An 18,548-nucleotide genomic window follows, 5' to 3' on the forward strand; every position below is an offset into this window, starting at 1 on the left:
ACGCTGAAAATTAGACTGCACCATGGAGACGGGGACGTCAGCAACGGAACAGGTAAGTGAATAACTTCTGTATGGCTCATAATTAATGCACGATGTATATTACAAAGTGCATTAATATGGCCATACAGAAGTGTATAGACCCACTTGCTTTCGCGGGACAACCCCTTTAAGTCTGCATTGCGGTTCCCTGTGGGGGCCAAGAGCAGGGAAAAGCTGAAGGGACCCCTATCCCTACGTTCTTTAGCATGGTGGGACCCCATCTTCTTAGGTTATGTGCTATCCCACTTTAATGGTACAGATCACAGTATGGCCGCCGCCATCGGTCAAAAGATACATACTGAGGGGGTTTTGATCTTGAAAACCTACCTGGGCGTCTCTCAGGAGATCTTCGCTGCTCTGATTCTTCCTCAATGTACCAAAATTAGGGGGTGCCGGGGGCTGCTGGACGGAGTCAAACATAGAGTTGGGTCTGGTCTTCTTGTCTTTATCCCTCACGGACGGGTCGTTGTCTGGAGCTGGAAAGAAAGCAGCGGTCATTTATAAAGGGTAGCAGAAACATTGCTGCAAAGACACAGATATTGCACCGTTGTGAGCAAAAACGGACATCGGCCATTAATTGGTTAATGTTTGGTGCAAACAATTAATAATCTCCAGTGATTAGTTCGCCTCTATCTAATATTATAAAAGGGGTTTTCAGGCACGTTTTACTGATAATCAGGATCAGGACATCAATAGCCGAGGTCAGCCGCTTGGGATCCTGGCCGATCAGCTGATTGGGCACCCGCTGTCAGCGCCGCACCACACAAGGGTATGAAGCAGTGGATGCAGATCCCCCTGAGCCGTGTGTACTGACCGCTGCTGGTAACTGCAGGCTGGGGTCTCACTAAAATCAACAATAGATGCGCCTACAATTCCCATCGCCAACCACCACCATCTGCTTCCACTCCGTGTGTTACAGTGCTGACAGCGGACCCCAATCAGCTCATTAGTGGGGTTTCTGAATGACGGACCCCAGCTGATCAACTATTGATGACCTACTCTGAGGACCGGTCATCAATAGTTTTTACCCAGAAAACCCCTTTATAAATAGGATTTCATAGGAAGGATCAGTAAACCCTACTAAGGGCCAGCTCACATCTGCGTTCCAGTCGGAGCCTCATACCCCACTACAGCCAATGGGGTCCGTCCAGCAACAAATCTGGCCCATGTGTGAACTGAACAATGGAAGCCAGAAGGGCCAGAGTGGACCAGCCCAAAGTGCGTCCTGTCCATGCAAAGAGCTGTATGTGCTGAAGTTTTTCCAACGCAGGTCCGCAAACTGCGCTCTTATACAGGGGACCACCGCAAAAATGTATATGCAGTCAGCCTAATATACCGTATCCACCTGCAGAGCTTTTGAGGAAAGCCTGGGCACTAAACACACCTTGTACTTATACCGGAGGAGACAAATATGATACATCACCGCTGATGCACTGAATGGATTCTATTGCTGTAAATGTGACTGCGGTGCTTCATCCTGGCCACTCACCTGGTCCGGCGGTATGTGGGGCGCCTTTTGCTGGTCCCTGGCTGTTGCCATTGACGGTGCTCCAATCGGTGCCAGCCTGCTGGTGAGGTTTAATGCTGTGAATCCCGGTCCCTGTTGACAAACACAAACATCAGCACAAAGCACACTTCAGTGGCCAGCGGGGCCTCGGGGCAAACACTGGGCTCATTGTGCAGCTGGATGGCTTGGATGTGGAGTGTCACAGGGTGGACGCAGCAAAGACGTTACCATTAAAGGGACAATGTCACAATCTAGTAGCGGAATTGGATTTGCAAAAGTGGCTTCTAGCATTGTATGGTTGCCTCAGCAATAGTACTGCCCTGCTGGTGCCACGTTTCTCACCGAAGAGGATTTTGGTGGGAGATACATCTACTAGATTGTGACAGCATCCATTTACCCCGATTAAAGGGGTTGTCCATCAACAGTATATCTGCGAAGGTCCGACAGGGGTCCCAGGTGGCAATCAGCAGATCCCGGGGCCAATGGACTCATGCACTGAACTGATTTTTTGCAGGAAGCAGACATTGCCGTTTCCACTGCAACTACCAGGTTTGGTATTACAGGCAAAGTTGTAATACCAAGCTTGGCCACTACAGTGAGGGCAGAGCCATCTGCTTCCTGTAGAAATCAGCTGGGTGTACAAGTGCACTGGCCCAAAGCTAAATGGTGGGGGAAGTCTCAGGCAATAGACCCCCGTCAATCTACTTTCAATGGCCATTCCAAGGACAGGCCATCAGTAGTATATACCTGGACAACTCCCTTAAGTCCAGGTGCCATAAGAGTAGAACAGGACATCCGGGGCTTTGAAGGGGTTGTCCAGGGAGCAAAACACTTACCCGGACCTGCACTATCAGAACCTCCACTTCTGGCCCGGGTACAATGCTGGTCACATGGTATTGACTCTCTGTGCCGATCACTACAGGGGGCTGATTTTAATAACAAAGCCTCCCTTTTCTGTGCCGGCCATAACCGAGAAGGGAGCTTGCTTAATTAAAGGGGATAACTTTCTGATCTGTAGGGGTCCAAATGCTGGGAAATCCACTGATCCCAAGAAAGCTGTTCCCAGGGGTCTTTGCAGCAGTGGAGTAAAGGACGCACATGCACCACCGCGCCATTCATTTTAATGACAGCGATAGAAAGGGCCAAGTACAAGCATTCCACAATCTTCAATGCTGTCACCGAAATGAATGGAGCTTCGGTGACCATAATGACTGGTGGAGGTCCGAGCGGTCAGACGCCCACCCAACATAAAGTGATCCCCGACCTGGGAACAAGGGATAACGTCTTTACGATGAGAAGAACACCCAGCCTCTTCCAATGACACGAGCACAGAGCCCACGCCACGCGGCCCGCTGCAGGGACTGGAGGTTTGGGTAACCCCTTAAAGCCTGCACTGGGGTCCCTGATGTGCGCAGGTCTAAGAGTCCTGCAATCTAACAGGAACAGGCTGAAGTTGTTATAAATGGCTTCCATCTTCCATCGATGAGCGCCATGTAGAGCGGGGGTCTCAGTTAAGGGAATAACTTAAAGGGGACAACTTATACAACCACTTTAAGGGGCCACCAATTCATAGGAAGAATTAAGAACATAACCACAGTGGACATGAATGTATAGGCAGGAGGTCATGTAAGAGTCGCCCTCTGCTGGTGACTTGTTCCCTCTCATGCAGGAGCAGTTTATTGACAGCAGGTCAGATAATTACCAGTTGGCGCTTTGCCCTGGGACGCAGTCTTCATGTTGGGCAAGGTTTGTGACTTCAGCGGCACGTCAGGCACTTGTGTGGTTGCGCCGCCCTCGGAGTAAGGAGGTTTGACCAGCAGCTCGGGCCTGGAAGGCAGACGAGGCATGGTGGCGGACTGGATGTAAGGGCCGACGGCCGCCACTCTGCTGGAGCCGTTCCCTACCTGCTGAGGTAGATTCCCATCAGTTGAGATCTAGATTGAAGAGAGGTGGCAAGCTCAAACACAAAAACACACACACACACAGCGATATGGCAGAAGATGAGCGGCATGCCCGGTGGGGGAGGGGCGGCAGAGCATCAGGCATGGGGGGCATGCATCGGGTATATCATAAGCAATAGATGACAAAGCACCAAAACTCTATGCAGTTCCAGAACATTGGCAGCCAGAGGCCCGGGGCTTTGGCAGACTGCCTGGCATAATATACGTGCCCCCTGCCTATACGCAGTCTCTCGCATGCAGGTGGCAGGACAACACACATCCTGTCTTGGCAGCAGAGCTCGGTGCTGTCGGCAGCCGCCATCGTCCTCTCCTCGCTAAAGGCAGAAAAAGAGAAACGGCGGCCTCATGGGAGATGCTGCAGCTTCCTAATATACGGTGACTTTGTTCTTCACCATTTTCAAGATCAATGCTTGCTGTTAGTGAACGCAAACATGCTTTCATATCTAGAAGGCGTAAAACCCGGACAGACTGATACGCTGAAGGTTTGTTACAATTGTATCCGTATAGACAATCCTCAGGCGGGACTCTAGACTGATACATTGTAACAAACCGTCATAGGAGAGAGATTAGTGCTGCTGATGTGCTCGCCTCACAGAGGATCGTCTACTGTAACAAACCCTCAGCTGTGAGAAGTACCGGGTCTGATGAGGTTTGCAGCCTCTAGCTGTAAACCAGAATTTTCCTTCTTAACCCCGTGGCGAAATCTAATGTACATGTACGTCGGACGTGCGTGGGTTTTGTACGGGGTGGGCTTGGGGGTGGAGCCCGCTCAATACGAGGCCATAACCATATCAATATTGATAGCATTCAAATGGCCCAAGGAGGGACGAGAATGAGAAATCCCTCACTTGTCGGTATCGCTTGGTTTCAAGATGACCTAAAACCAAGCGACTATCGGCCTTGTGAAAACAGGCAAGCGTTCATCTATGAATCACTGCCAGTGTGCAGTGAATGAAGGCGGGCAGCCGGAAGAGATTTCTGGCCCGCTCCACCTCCATTCACAGAACGGCCATTGGTCCTGTGTAAAAGCATAGGAGCGACAGTCTGTGGGACAGCAGTCAGTGCCTGCCATGTTCCCCCGGGATCGGAGCGGAAGCACTGCTCCGACTTGTTTGTAGTGGCCGGCACCCGTAACTGCAAACACAGCTCTTATTAATGGGAGCTGTACTTGTATCTGCAGACGCAGCTTCCTTTGATTACAATGAGAGCTGTGCCTGCAATTACAAGAACCGACCACTACACAGAGATCGGAGAAGTACTTCTGCGGCGAGTGCTGCCTGGATAACCCCTTTAAGCATGAAGGGCACCCTGGAGACCCTCACAAGACCCCAGGCCACAATGATGGATTAATGGATGTTTGCAATCCTGTCATCGGGGCCCATTCAGGAAACAGAAAGCCCCCTTTTCTGTTGGGCCATTTAAATGCTGTCAGAATGACAGTGACATCTAGAAAGTTCTCAGATCCCGGCAGTTGCAGCCAGATGTAGACGGCCGACACCTGCTGCATATAGAGTGGGGTCAAATGACACCCGGCATCTGTCGTCCATGTCAGTGGTTTCCAAGGGGTTAAAATAGAACTAAACCTTAAAAACAAAAAAAAAACCCACGCTCCACAACTTTAGACAACTTGCAGTAACATGTCAAAAGTATTGATTGGAGGGAGTCCAGGTGCCGAGACCCCCACGATCACTAAAATGGACAGGCAGAAGGTGAGTCTCTCTGGATATGTCCACCCATGCCAGGAGCGGAGTACGGGCTCCATACAAAGTCTATAGAGTCCGTACACCACTAGCTGGTAGCAGACGATTGGGCACAGCACTCAGCCGAGCTCTTCTGTCACTTTGTTTTAGGATCGGTGGGAATCTCAGCATCTGGACCCCCATTCATCTATACTTCAGACACGTCAGACGTTTTTGTAAAAGCTTACCTATACTTTAACTGAAAGCAAGCAGAGGTCTTGAAAACAGTGAAAAATTGAAGCACAATGTACATTAGAAAGTTTAAGGATGCTTTTAAACCCATCTGAAAGCATCAAAGAAGAGCGATGTGCATGGCCCCAATACAGCCACAGAAGCAGAGCCTACAAGTAGATGGAAACGCTACAGCGGGTCGTCCCGTTCGTCTCGCTCACCCCAACTAATCATGCTGCGGATGAAGGTGCCCTTTGTGTCTGTGTAAGTGGGATGCCAGTCACAGCAGGAGGAATGTGTGCGTACATGGTTATTTACATGCCCTTTAATCTAAAGACCTCGCATTTCACACTTCAGAGGGCACAAAAGGCAAAGCATTGCTGCCAAAGGCTTGGTTGGCGCTAGGGAGGAGCCTACCCCAAACACACGAGCTGGCACGTGAACCATCAGCCATATATCAGGACAGCTATATAAAGCCGAACGCACCATCCCGAGGGCCACACGCCCCGCACATTGGCAGCGAAGCTTACAACACTAATGACGACTTATGTAAATGGAGGCCTGGGAACCTCTAAGCACCTCTGCCAGGGCAGTTATTAATAGCAAGGCGACCGGTGTTACAGGTTCTGCTGTCCCTTTAATTTATTAGTGCAGCTTCTCAGTTTGGATGGAGATGTTGAGGACTAAAATGGCAGCAGCCGGGTCCTCTGGGAGTGCAGGGGTTAATACTAGCCGCTCCGCATTGAGCCACATCACTTACTGGTACGTTCTCCTTTTGCTGCAGCGCCGCTTTCTTCTTCCAGAGCCGATCCCGCAGCTCGTTAACACGCTTGTCCATAGCAGCCACCTCGGAGTTGTGCTTGTTCAGACTCTCCCTCTGCTGCTGCAGCTTGGCATTCTGCTCCTGATTCAGTTTGTTCCTCAACTGAATGGAATCACACAACGACAAACACTTTAGACGGAGGGGCTCGGGAGAAAAAAGACAGGCTAAAGCAAAGCCCTGCATGCTAATGCTAAAAAGGACAAACGCGGCGCGCAGCTTCCTGAAAAAGCCCTCTACCTATACAGGGACAGCCGGGAAGGCCAAACCGCAGCGCTGCAGAGACAAACACCTAACAATTAGGACTGGAGACGGCTAAAAATACATAGCAGCCATCTAGGATAGCGATGTACACCGGCCGGAGCGCTACGGACATCCTCAAGGTCCCACTACAGCCCGATCTGCCCTGCAGAGACATTGAATAGCTCTTCATGTAATGCACAGGGGTGCCGGCCTGCAGAGCCGCTCTTGGTAACGGCCGCCTGCTTTGGTCTCACAGTGAACAATTCACCCCCCTGCTAAATCTGTCCCTAGAACAATGGACTTCACCTGCAATCAGCATCACAAACCACTCGGGATGTGCAGACAACACGAAACGGAACATCCCCAAAAACTAGCACTCTCGTGTCGTGTGCAAACTAGTTGCAATTGGTCCGATAGGCGCTTTATTTGCAGGACTGTTCTGGCCTTATTCTTCCCCCTTGATACCAGGAAGCAAGATGGCCGCAACCGGAACCATCCCCCAAAGATCACCTTTTCACGTGGTACAGAAATTAGTTTCAAGCGGTCCGATAGGAGTTTCATTTGCAGGACTGGTTCGGCTCTTTCCCCTTCATCCTTTCAGAACGCACCCATTGGCTTAGTTTGACGTCTCCAGCTCCCTTGAGCAGGAGGCTATGTGCGCTCCACTTCCCAAATCGGTGCAAGCACACTGATGTTCCCCGCAGCAGCAATCTTGCTCACTGATCGGTGTTGTGACTCTGTTTACTTCGCCGGAAGCTGCACAGGGGACGGCGCATGTGCTTGACATCAGAGAGCAAGAAAGCCGCAGCAGGGAGCGTCAATGTGCATGCGCAGATTCCAAGAAGAAGAGCGCATGCGCAGTTAGTGTGAAGCACATAAAGGGGCTGGAGATGTCCAGCAAGAGCCATGGGGCGCGTTTTGAGAGGACGGAGGGGAAGAAATCCCAGAGCAGTCCTGCAAATGAAACACTCATCAGACTAGTCACAGCTAATTTGCATACCACGTGAGAAACAAGAAAACGGCAATTTTAGAGGACCAGAATGACTGAAGAAATGCAAAAAGTCACGGCTAGAATCTTCTGCATGTCCTACATCTTTAAAGGAGATTAGTTTGGGATGCTATTAGGGGGCAGACTTACTTTAGGTATAACTGTGCTTTCTATAAACTCCAGACAAGTCATAGGCACACGTGAAAAGTTTTGATCGCTGGGGGTCCGGCTGAGAACCACAGCGATTGCTAGAATGAGCCAGCTGAGGCGCTTGTCTGAGCACGGTCACTGCTCGCTAACTGAAGGAGGACCTAAAAACTTCGTCTTCAGCAGTGACAGCGTTTGTTCCAGCGATTGTTGGGGGTCAATTTTAATCTGTAGATGTAAACCATGAAGGTTCCTATTGAATGACAGCAGGCGGATATCTTTAAAAGCACCCCCCCCCCCACAAAAAAAAAAAAAACTAAATTATAGTGACAAAACATTGGTGAAACCAGAATACCCCTTTAAAAGTGGGTCGGCCAGGTCTGTATCCAGGGACAGCATGGGACGGAGGGGCTGGTTTGGGTATATAGTAGTTCTAGGATTTGATTCAGTAATTTCAAGGAAACTCTGGAGCCAGGACTCAGAGCCGGTTAGTTCTGCTTCAACCGCCTACAAACTTGTGAGTGACAGCTTTTAATTTCGGAGGCTGTATACAGGAATAGCTGTTAGTCAGCTCTGTGTGGTTGCGGTTAAGCCGGGACTCACCGACTCTCTTCCCGAGTGGGCGGGGGAAGCAGCGACTTACCGGCAGCATGTGGTTCAGGCAGCAAGAACCTGACGACGGGTAACAGCTGGGACATTTATCAAACGGTGGTCTCATAGATCAACTATAAGGCTACCGGCACTATGATGCCTCTAGACCAGGGTTTCCCCAACTCCAGTCCTCACGGCCCCCAACAGGTCATGTTTTCAGGGTATCCTATAGTATGAACACCTGTGGCAATGTTTGAGGCACCGGCCATTATTCCATCACCTTGTAATACTGAGGAAATTCTGAAAACACGACCTGTTGGCGGTCCCTGAGGACGGGAGTTGGGGGAACACTAGGTCCCCGAGGACGGGAGTTGGGGGAACACTAGGTCCCCGAGGACGGGAGTTGGGGGAACACTAGGTCCCCGAGGACGGGAGTTGGGGGAACACTAGGTCCCCGAGGACGGGAGTTGGGGGAACACTAGGTCCCCGAGGACGGGAGTTGGGGGAACACTAGGTCCCCGAGGACGGGAGTTGGGGGAACACTAGGTCCCCGAGGACGGGAGTTGGGGGAACACTAGGTCCCCGAGGACGGGAGTTGGGGGAACACTAGGTCCCCGAGGACGGGAGTTGGGGGAACACTAGGTCCCCGAGGACGGGAGTTGGGGGAACACTAGGTCCCCGAGGACGGGAGTTGGGGGAACACTAGGTCCCCGAGGACGGGAGTTGGGGGAACACTAGGTCCCCGAGGACGGGAGTTGGGGGAACACTAGGTCCCCGAGGACGGGAGTTGGGGGAACACTAGGTCCCCGAGGACGGGAGTTGGGGGAACACTAGGTCCCCGAGGACGGGAGTTGGGGGAACACTAGGTCCCCGAGGACGGGAGTTGGGGGAACACTAGGTCCCCGAGGACGGGAGTTGGGGGAACACTAGGTCCCCGAGGACGGGAGTTGGGGGAACACTAGGTCCCCGAGGACGGGAGTTGGGGGAACACTAGGTCCCCGAGGACGGGAGTTGGGGGAACACTAGGTCCCCGAGGACGGGAGTTGGGGGAACACTAGGTCCCCGAGGACGGGAGTTGGGGGAACACTAGGTCCCCGAGGACGGGAGTTGGGGGAACACTAGGTCCCCGAGGACGGGAGTTGGGGGAACACTAGGTCCCCGAGGACGGGAGTTGGGGGAACACTAGGTCCCCGAGGACGGGAGTTGGGGGAACACTAGGTCCCCGAGGACGGGAGTTGGGGGAACACTAGGTCCCCGAGGACGGGAGTTGGGGGAACACTAGGTCCCCGAGGACGGGAGTTGGGGGAACACTAGGTCCCCGAGGACGGGAGTTGGGGGAACACTAGGTCCCCGAGGACGGGAGTTGGGGGAACACTAGGTCCCCGAGGACGGGAGTTGGGGGAACACTAGGTCCCCGAGGACGGGAGTTGGGGGAACACTAGGTCCCCGAGGACGGGAGTTGGGGGAACACTAGGTCCCCGAGGACGGGAGTTGGGGGAACACTAGGTCCCCGAGGACGGGAGTTGGGGGAACACTAGGTCCCCGAGGACGGGAGTTGGGGGAACACTAGGTCCCCGAGGACGGGAGTTGGGGGAACACTAGGTCCCCGAGGACGGGAGTTGGGGGAACACTAGGTCCCCGAGGACGGGAGTTGGGGGAACACTAGGTCCCCGAGGACGGGAGTTGGGGGAACACTAGGTCCCCGAGGACGGGAGTTGGGGGAACACTAGGTCCCCGAGGACGGGAGTTGGGGGAACACTAGGTCCCCGAGGACGGGAGTTGGGGGAACACTAGGTCCCCGAGGACGGGAGTTGGGGGAACACTAGGTCCCCGAGGACGGGAGTTGGGGGAACACTAGGTCCCCGAGGACGGGAGTTGGGGGAACACTAGGTCCCCGAGGACGGGAGTTGGGGGAACACTAGGTCCCCGAGGACGGGAGTTGGGGGAACACTAGGTCCCCGAGGACGGGAGTTGGGGGAACACTAGGTCCCCGAGGACGGGAGTTGGGGGAACACTAGGTCCCCGAGGACGGGAGTTGGGGGAACACTAGGTCCCCGAGGACGGGAGTTGGGGGAACACTAGGTCCCCGAGGACGGGAGTTGGGGGAACACTAGGTCCCCGAGGACGGGAGTTGGGGGAACACTAGGTCCCCGAGGACGGGAGTTGGGGGAACACTAGGTCCCCGAGGACGGGAGTTGGGGGAACACTAGGTCCCCGAGGACGGGAGTTGGGGGAACACTAGGTCCCCGAGGACGGGAGTTGGGGGAACACTAGGTCCCCGAGGACGGGAGTTGGGGGAACACTAGGTCCCCGAGGACGGGAGTTGGGGGAACACTAGGTCCCCGAGGACGGGAGTTGGGGGAACACTAGGTCCCCGAGGACGGGAGTTGGGGGAACACTAGGTCCCCGAGGACGGGAGTTGGGGGAACACTAGGTCCCCGAGGACGGGAGTTGGGGGAACACTAGGTCCCCGAGGACGGGAGTTGGGGGAACACTAGGTCCCCGAGGACGGGAGTTGGGGGAACACTAGGTCCCCGAGGACGGGAGTTGGGGGAACACTAGGTCCCCGAGGACGGGAGTTGGGGGAACACTAGGTCCCCGAGGACGGGAGTTGGGGGAACACTAGGTCCCCGAGGACGGGAGTTGGGGGAACACTAGGTCCCCGAGGACGGGAGTTGGGGGAACACTAGGTCCCCGAGGACGGGAGTTGGGGGAACACTAGGTCCCCGAGGACGGGAGTTGGGGGAACACTAGGTCCCCGAGGACGGGAGTTGGGGGAACACTAGGTCCCCGAGGACGGGAGTTGGGGGAACACTAGGTCCCCGAGGACGGGAGTTGGGGGAACACTAGGTCCCCGAGGACGGGAGTTGGGGGAACACTAGGTCCCCGAGGACGGGAGTTGGGGGAACACTAGGTCCCCGAGGACGGGAGTTGGGGGAACACTAGGTCCCCGAGGACGGGAGTTGGGGGAACACTAGGTCCCCGAGGACGGGAGTTGGGGGAACACTAGGTCCCCGAGGACGGGAGTTGGGGGAACACTAGGTCCCCGAGGACGGGAGTTGGGGGAACACTAGGTCCCCGAGGACGGGAGTTGGGGGAACACTAGGTCCCCGAGGACGGGAGTTGGGGGAACACTAGGTCCCCGAGGACGGGAGTTGGGGGAACACTAGGTCCCCGAGGACGGGAGTTGGGGGAACACTAGGTCCCCGAGGACGGGAGTTGGGGGAACACTAGGTCCCCGAGGACGGGAGTTGGGGGAACACTAGGTCCCCGAGGACGGGAGTTGGGGGAACACTAGGTCCCCGAGGACGGGAGTTGGGGGAACACTAGGTCCCCGAGGACGGGAGTTGGGGGAACACTAGGTCCCCGAGGACGGGAGTTGGGGGAACACTAGGTCCCCGAGGACGGGAGTTGGGGGAACACTAGGTCCCCGAGGACGGGAGTTGGGGGAACACTAGGTCCCCGAGGACGGGAGTTGGGGGAACACTAGGTCCCCGAGGACGGGAGTTGGGGGAACACTAGGTCCCCGAGGACGGGAGTTGGGGGAACACTAGGTCCCCGAGGACGGGAGTTGGGGGAACACTAGGTCCCCGAGGACGGGAGTTGGGGGAACACTAGGTCCCCGAGGACGGGAGTTGGGGGAACACTAGGTCCCCGAGGACGGGAGTTGGGGGAACACTAGGTCCCCGAGGACGGGAGTTGGGGGAACACTAGGTCCCCGAGGACGGGAGTTGGGGGAACACTAGGTCCCCGAGGACGGGAGTTGGGGGAACACTAGGTCCCCGAGGACGGGAGTTGGGGGAACACTAGGTCCCCGAGGACGGGAGTTGGGGGAACACTAGGTCCCCGAGGACGGGAGTTGGGGGAACACTAGGTCCCCGAGGACGGGAGTTGGGGGAACACTAGGTCCCCGAGGACGGGAGTTGGGGGAACACTAGGTCCCCGAGGACGGGAGTTGGGGGAACACTAGGTCCCCGAGGACGGGAGTTGGGGGAACACTAGGTCCCCGAGGACGGGAGTTGGGGGAACACTAGGTCCCCGAGGACGGGAGTTGGGGGAACACTAGGTCCCCGAGGACGGGAGTTGGGGGAACACTAGGTCCCCGAGGACGGGAGTTGGGGGAACACTAGGTCCCCGAGGACGGGAGTTGGGGGAACACTAGGTCCCCGAGGACGGGAGTTGGGGGAACACTAGGTCCCCGAGGACGGGAGTTGGGGGAACACTAGGTCCCCGAGGACGGGAGTTGGGGGAACACTAGGTCCCCGAGGACGGGAGTTGGGGGAACACTAGGTCCCCGAGGACGGGAGTTGGGGGAACACTAGGTCCCCGAGGACGGGAGTTGGGGGAACACTAGGTCCCCGAGGACGGGAGTTGGGGGAACACTAGGTCCCCGAGGACGGGAGTTGGGGGAACACTAGGTCCCCGAGGACGGGAGTTGGGGGAACACTAGGTCCCCGAGGACGGGAGTTGGGGGAACACTAGGTCCCCGAGGACGGGAGTTGGGGGAACACTAGGTCCCCGAGGACGGGAGTTGGGGGAACACTAGGTCCCCGAGGACGGGAGTTGGGGGAACACTAGGTCCCCGAGGACGGGAGTTGGGGGAACACTAGGTCCCCGAGGACGGGAGTTGGGGGAACACTAGGTCCCCGAGGACGGGAGTTGGGGGAACACTAGGTCCCCGAGGACGGGAGTTGGGGGAACACTAGGTCCCCGAGGACGGGAGTTGGGGGAACACTAGGTCCCCGAGGACGGGAGTTGGGGGAACACTAGGTCCCCGAGGACGGGAGTTGGGGGAACACTAGGTCCCCGAGGACGGGAGTTGGGGGGAACACTAGGTCCCCGAGGACGGGAGTTGGGGGAACACTAGGTCCCCGAGGACGGGAGTTGGGGGAACACTAGGTCCCCGAGGACGGGAGTTGGGGGAACACTAGGTCCCCGAGGACGGGAGTTGGGGGAACACTAGGTCCCCGAGGACGGGAGTTGGGGGAACACTAGGTCCCCGAGGACGGGAGTTGGGGGAACACTAGGTCCCCGAGGACGGGAGTTGGGGGAACACTAGGTCCCCGAGGACGGGAGTTGGGGGAACACTAGGTCCCCGAGGACGGGAGTTGGGGGAACACTAGGTCCCCGAGGACGGGAGTTGGGGGAACACTAGGTCCCCGAGGACGGGAGTTGGGGGAACACTAGGTCCCCGAGGACGGGAGTTGGGGGAACACTAGGTCCCCGAGGACGGGAGTTGGGGGAACACTAGGTCCCCGAGGACGGGAGTTGGGGGAACACTAGGTCCCCGAGGACGGGAGTTGGGGGAACACTAGGTCCCCGAGGACGGGAGTTGGGGGAACACTAGGTCCCCGAGGACGGGAGTTGGGGGAACACTAGGTCCCCGAGGACGGGAGTTGGGGGAACACTAGGTCCCCGAGGACGGGAGTTGGGGGAACACTAGGTCCCCGAGGACGGGAGTTGGGGGAACACTAGGTCCCCGAGGACGGGAGTTGGGGGAACACTAGGTCCCCGAGGACGGGAGTTGGGGGAACACTAGGTCCCCGAGGACGGGAGTTGGGGGAACACTAGGTCCCCGAGGACGGGAGTTGGGGGAACACTAGGTCCCCGAGGACGGGAGTTGGGGGAACACTAGGTCCCCGAGGACGGGAGTTGGGGGAACACTAGGTCCCCGAGGACGGGAGTTGGGGGAACACTAGGTCCCCGAGGACGGGAGTTGGGGGAACACTAGGTCCCCGAGGACGGGAGTTGGGGAACACTAGGTCCCCGAGGACGGGAGTTGGGGGAACACTAGGTCCCCGAGGACGGGAGTTGGGGGAACACTAGGTCCCCGAGGACGGGAGTTGGGGGAACACTAGGTCCCCGAGGACGGGAGTTGGGGGAACACTAGGTCCCCGAGGACGGGAGTTGGGGGAACACTAGGTCCCCGAGGACGGGAGTTGGGGGAACACTAGGTCCCCGAGGACGGGAGTTGGGGGAACACTAGGTCCCCGAGGACGGGAGTTGGGGGAACACTAGGTCCCCGAGGACGGGAGTTGGGGGAACACTAGGTCCCCGAGGACGGGAGTTGGGGGAACACTAGGTCCCCGAGGACGGGAGTTGGGGGAACACTAGGTCCCCGAGGACGGGAGTTGGGGAACACTAGGTCCCCCGAGGACGGGAGTTGGGGGAACACTAGGTCCCCGAGGACGGGAGTTGGGGGAACACTAGGTCCCCGAGGACGGGAGTTGGGGGAACACTAGGTCCCCGAGGACGGGAGTTGGGGGAACACTAGGTCCCCGAGGACGGGAGTTGGGGGAAACACTAGGTCCCCGAGGACGGGAGTTGGGGGAACACTAGGTCCCCGAGGACGGGAGTTGGGGGAACACTAGGTCCCCGAGGACGGGAGTTGGGGGAACACTAGGTCCCCGAGGACGGAGTTGGGGGAACACTAGGTCCCCGAGGACGGGAGTTGGGGGAACACTAGGTCCCCGAGGACGGGAGTTGGGGGAACACTAGGTCCCCGAGGACGGGAGTTGGGGGAACACTAGGTCCCCGAGGACGGGAGTTGGGGGAACACTAGGTCCCCGAGGACGGGAGTTGGGGGAACACTAGGTCCCCGAGGACGGGAGTTGGGGGAACACTAGGTCCCCGAGGACGGGAGTTGGGGGAACACTAGGTCCCCGAGGACGGGAGTTGGGGGAACACTAGGTCCCCGAGGACGGGAGTTGGGGGAACACTAGGTCCCCCGAGGACGGGAGTTGGGGGAACACTAGGTCCCCGAGGACGGGAGTTGGGGGAACACTAGGTCCCCGAGGACGGGAGTTGGGGGAACACTAGGTCCCCGAGGACGGGAGTTGGGGAACACTAGGTCCCCGAGGACGGGAGTTGGGGGAACACTAGGTCCCCGAGGACGGGAGTTGGGGGAACACTAGGTCCCCGAGGACGGGAGTTGGGGGAACACTAGGTCCCCGAGGACGGGAGTTGGGGGAACACTAGGTCCCCGAGGACGGGAGTTGGGGGAACACTAGGTCCCCGAGGACGGGAGTTGGGGGAACACTAGGTCCCCGAGGACGGGAGTTGGGGGAACACTAGGTCCCCGAGGACGGGAGTTGGGGGAACACTAGGTCCCCGAGGACGGGAGTTGGGGGAACACTAGGTCCCCGAGGACGGGAGTTGGGGGGAACACTAGGTCCCCGAGGACGGGAGTTGGGGGAACACTAGGTCCCCGAGGACGGGAGTTGGGGGAACACTAGGTCCCCGAGGACGGGAGTTGGGGGAACACTAGGTCCCCGAGGACGGGAGTTGGGGGAACACTAGGTCCCCGAGGACGGGAGTTGGGGGAACACTAGGTCCCCGAGGACGGGAGTTGGGGGAACACTAGGTCCCCGAGGACGGGAGTTGGGGGAACACTAGGTCCCCCGAGGACGGGAGTTGGGGGAACACTAGGTCCCCGAGGACGGGAGTTGGGGGAACACTAGGTCCCCGAGGACGGGAGTTGGGGGAACACTAGGTCCCCGAGGACGGGAGTTGGGGGGAACACTAGGTCCCCGAGGACGGGAGTTGGGGGAACACTAAGGTCCCCGAGGACGGGAGTTGGGGGAACACTAGGTCCCCGAGGACGGGAGTTGGGGGAACACTAGGTCCCCGAGGACGGGAGTTGGGGGAACACTAGGTCCCCGAGGACGGGAGTTGGGGGAACACTAGGTCCCCGAGGACGGGAGTTGGGGGAACACTAGGTCCCCGAGGACGGGAGTTGGGGGAACACTAGGTCCCCGAGGACGGGAGTTGGGGGAACACTAGGTCCCCGAGGACGGGAGTTGGGGGAACACTAGGTCCCCGAGGACGGGAGTTGGGGGAACACTAGGTCCCCGAGGACGGGAGTTGGGGGAACACTAGGTCCCCGAGGACGGGAGTTGGGGGAACACTAGGTCCCCGAGGACGGGAGTTGGGGGAACACTAGGTCCCCGAGGACGGGAGTTGGGGGAACACTAGGTCCCCGAGGACGGGAGTTGGGGGAACACTAGGTCCCCGAGGACGGGAGTTGGGGGAACACTAGGTCCCCGAGGACGGGAGTTGGGGGAACACTAGGTCCCCGAGGACGGGAGTTGGGGGAACACTAGGTCCCCGAGGACGGGAGTTGGGGGAACACTAGGTCCCCGAGGACGGGAGTTGGGGGAACACTAGGTCCCCGAGGACGGGAGTTGGGGGAACACTAGGTCCCCGAGGACGGGAGTTGGGGGAACACTAGGTCCCCGAGGACGGGAGTTGGGGGAACACTAGGGTCCCCGAGGACGGGAGTTGGGGGAACACTAGGTCCCCGAGGACGGGAGTTGGGGGAACACTAGGTCCCCGAGGACGGGAGTTGGGGGAACACTAGGTCCCCGAGGACGGGAGTTGGGGGAACACTAGGTCCCCGAGGACGGGAGTTGGGGGAACACTAGGTCCCCGAGGACGGGAGTTGGGGGAACACTAGGTCCCCGAGGACGGGAGTTGGGGGAACACTAGGTCCCCGAGGACGGGAGTTGGGGGAACACTAGGTCCCCGAGGACGGGAGTTGGGGGAACACTAGGTCCCCGAGGACGGGAGTTGGGGGAACACTAGGTCCCCGAGGACGGGAGTTGGGGGAACACTAGGTCCCCGAGGACGGGAGTTGGGGGAACACTAGGTCCCCGAGGACGGGAGTTGGGGGAACACTAGGTCCCCGAGGACGGGAGTTGGGGGAACACTAGGTCCCCGAGGACGGGAGTTGGGGGAACACTAGGTCCCCCGAGGACGGGAGTTGGGGGAACACTAGGTCCCCGAGGACGGGAGTTGGGGGAACACTAGGTCCCCGAGGACGGGAGTTGGGGGAACACTAGGTCCCCGAGGACGGGAGTTGGGGGAACACTAGGTCCCCGAGGACGGGAGTTGGGGGAACACTAGGTCCCCGAGGACGGGAGTTGGGGGAACACTAGGTCCCCGAGGACGGGAGTTGGGGGAACACTAGGTCCCCGAGGACGGGAGTTGGGGGAACACTAGGTCCCCGAGGACGGGAGTTGGGGGAACACTAGGTCCCCCGAGGACGGGAGTTGGGGGAACACTAGGTCCCCGAGGACGGGAGTTGGGGGAACACTAGGTCCCCGAGGACGGGAGTTGGGGGAACACTAGGTCCCCGAGGACGGGAGTTGGGGGAACACTAGGTCCCCGAGGACGGGAGTTGGGGGAACACTAGGTCCCCGAGGACGGGAGTTGGGGGAACACTAGGTCCCCGAGGACGGGAGTTGGGGGAACACTAGGTCCCCGAGGACGGGAGTTGGGGGAACACTAGGTCCCCGAGGACGGGAGTTGGGGGAACACTAGGTCCCCGAGGACGGGAGTTGGGGGAACACTAGGTCCCCGAGGACGGGAGTTGGGGGAACACTAGGTCCCCGAGGACGGGAGTTGGGGGAACACTAGGTCCCCGAGGACGGGAGTTGGGGGAACACTAGGTCCCCGAGGACGGGAGTTGGGGGAACACTAGGTCCCCGAGGACGGGAGTTGGGGGAACACTAGGTCCCCGAGGACGGGAGTTGGGGGAACACTAGGTCCCCGAGGACGGGAGTTGGGGGAACACTAGGTCCCCGAGGACGGGAGTTGGGGGAACACTAGGTCCCCGAGGACGGGAGTTGGGGGAACACTAGGTCCCCGAGGACGGGAGTTGGGGGAACACTAGGTCCCCGAGGACGGGAGTTGGGGGAACACTAGGTCCCCGAGGACGGGAGTTGGGGGAACACTAGGTCCCCGAGGACGGGAGTTGGGGGAACACTAGGTCCCCGAGGACGGGAGTTGGGGGAACACTAGGTCCCCGAGGACGGGAGTTGGGGGAACACTAGGTCCCCGAGGACGGGAGTTGGGGGAACACTAGGTCCCCGAGGACGGGAGTTGGGGGAACACTAGGTCCCCGAGGACGGGAGTTGGGGGAACACTAGGTCCCCGAGGACGGGAGTTGGGGGAACACTAGGTCCCCGAGGACGGGAGTTGGGGGAACACTAGGTCCCCGAGGACGGGAGTTGGGGGAACACTAGGTCCCCGAGGACGGGAGTTGGGGGAACACTAGGTCCCCGAGGACGGGAGTTGGGGGAACACTAGGTCCCCGAGGACGGGAGTTGGGGGAACACTAGGTCCCCGAGGACGGGAGTTGGGGGAACACTAGGTCCCCGAGGACGGGAGTTGGGGGAACACTAGGTCCCCGAGGACGGGAGTTGGGGGAACACTAGGTCCCCGAGGACGGGAGTTGGGGGAACACTAGGTCCCCGAGGACGGGAGTTGGGGGAAACACTAGGTCCCCGAGGGGACCGGGGAGTTGGGGGAACACTAGGTCCCCGAGGACGGGAGTTGGGGA

At 58.6% G+C, this 18,548-nt stretch overlaps 1 protein-coding gene across 3 annotated transcripts in view; it reads right to left on the bottom strand.

The window, feature by feature from the left end:
* The window catches only part of TP53BP2 (tumor protein p53 binding protein 2), a 79,208-nt gene that overhangs the window by 14,966 nt on the left and 45,694 nt on the right, over positions 1-18,548 (bottom strand). For 2 of the 3 annotated variants that reach the window (XM_066595152.1, XM_066595151.1), the window contains exons 9-12: positions 6,178-6,342; positions 3,249-3,480; positions 1,529-1,639; positions 367-515 (exon numbers count right to left, since the gene is read on the bottom strand). In XM_066595152.1, the coding sequence (XP_066451249.1) occupies positions 367-515; positions 1,529-1,639; positions 3,249-3,480; positions 6,178-6,342 (657 nt within the window). The remainder of the gene's footprint in view (positions 1-366; positions 516-1,528; positions 1,640-3,248; positions 3,481-6,177; positions 6,343-18,548) is intronic. The other variant, XM_066595154.1, reaches the window with a different exon arrangement.

Source organism: Eleutherodactylus coqui, chromosome 3 (assembly GCF_035609145.1).
Source record: "Eleutherodactylus coqui strain aEleCoq1 chromosome 3, aEleCoq1.hap1, whole genome shotgun sequence".
Lineage (NCBI taxonomy): Eukaryota > Metazoa > Chordata > Amphibia > Anura > Eleutherodactylidae > Eleutherodactylus > Eleutherodactylus coqui.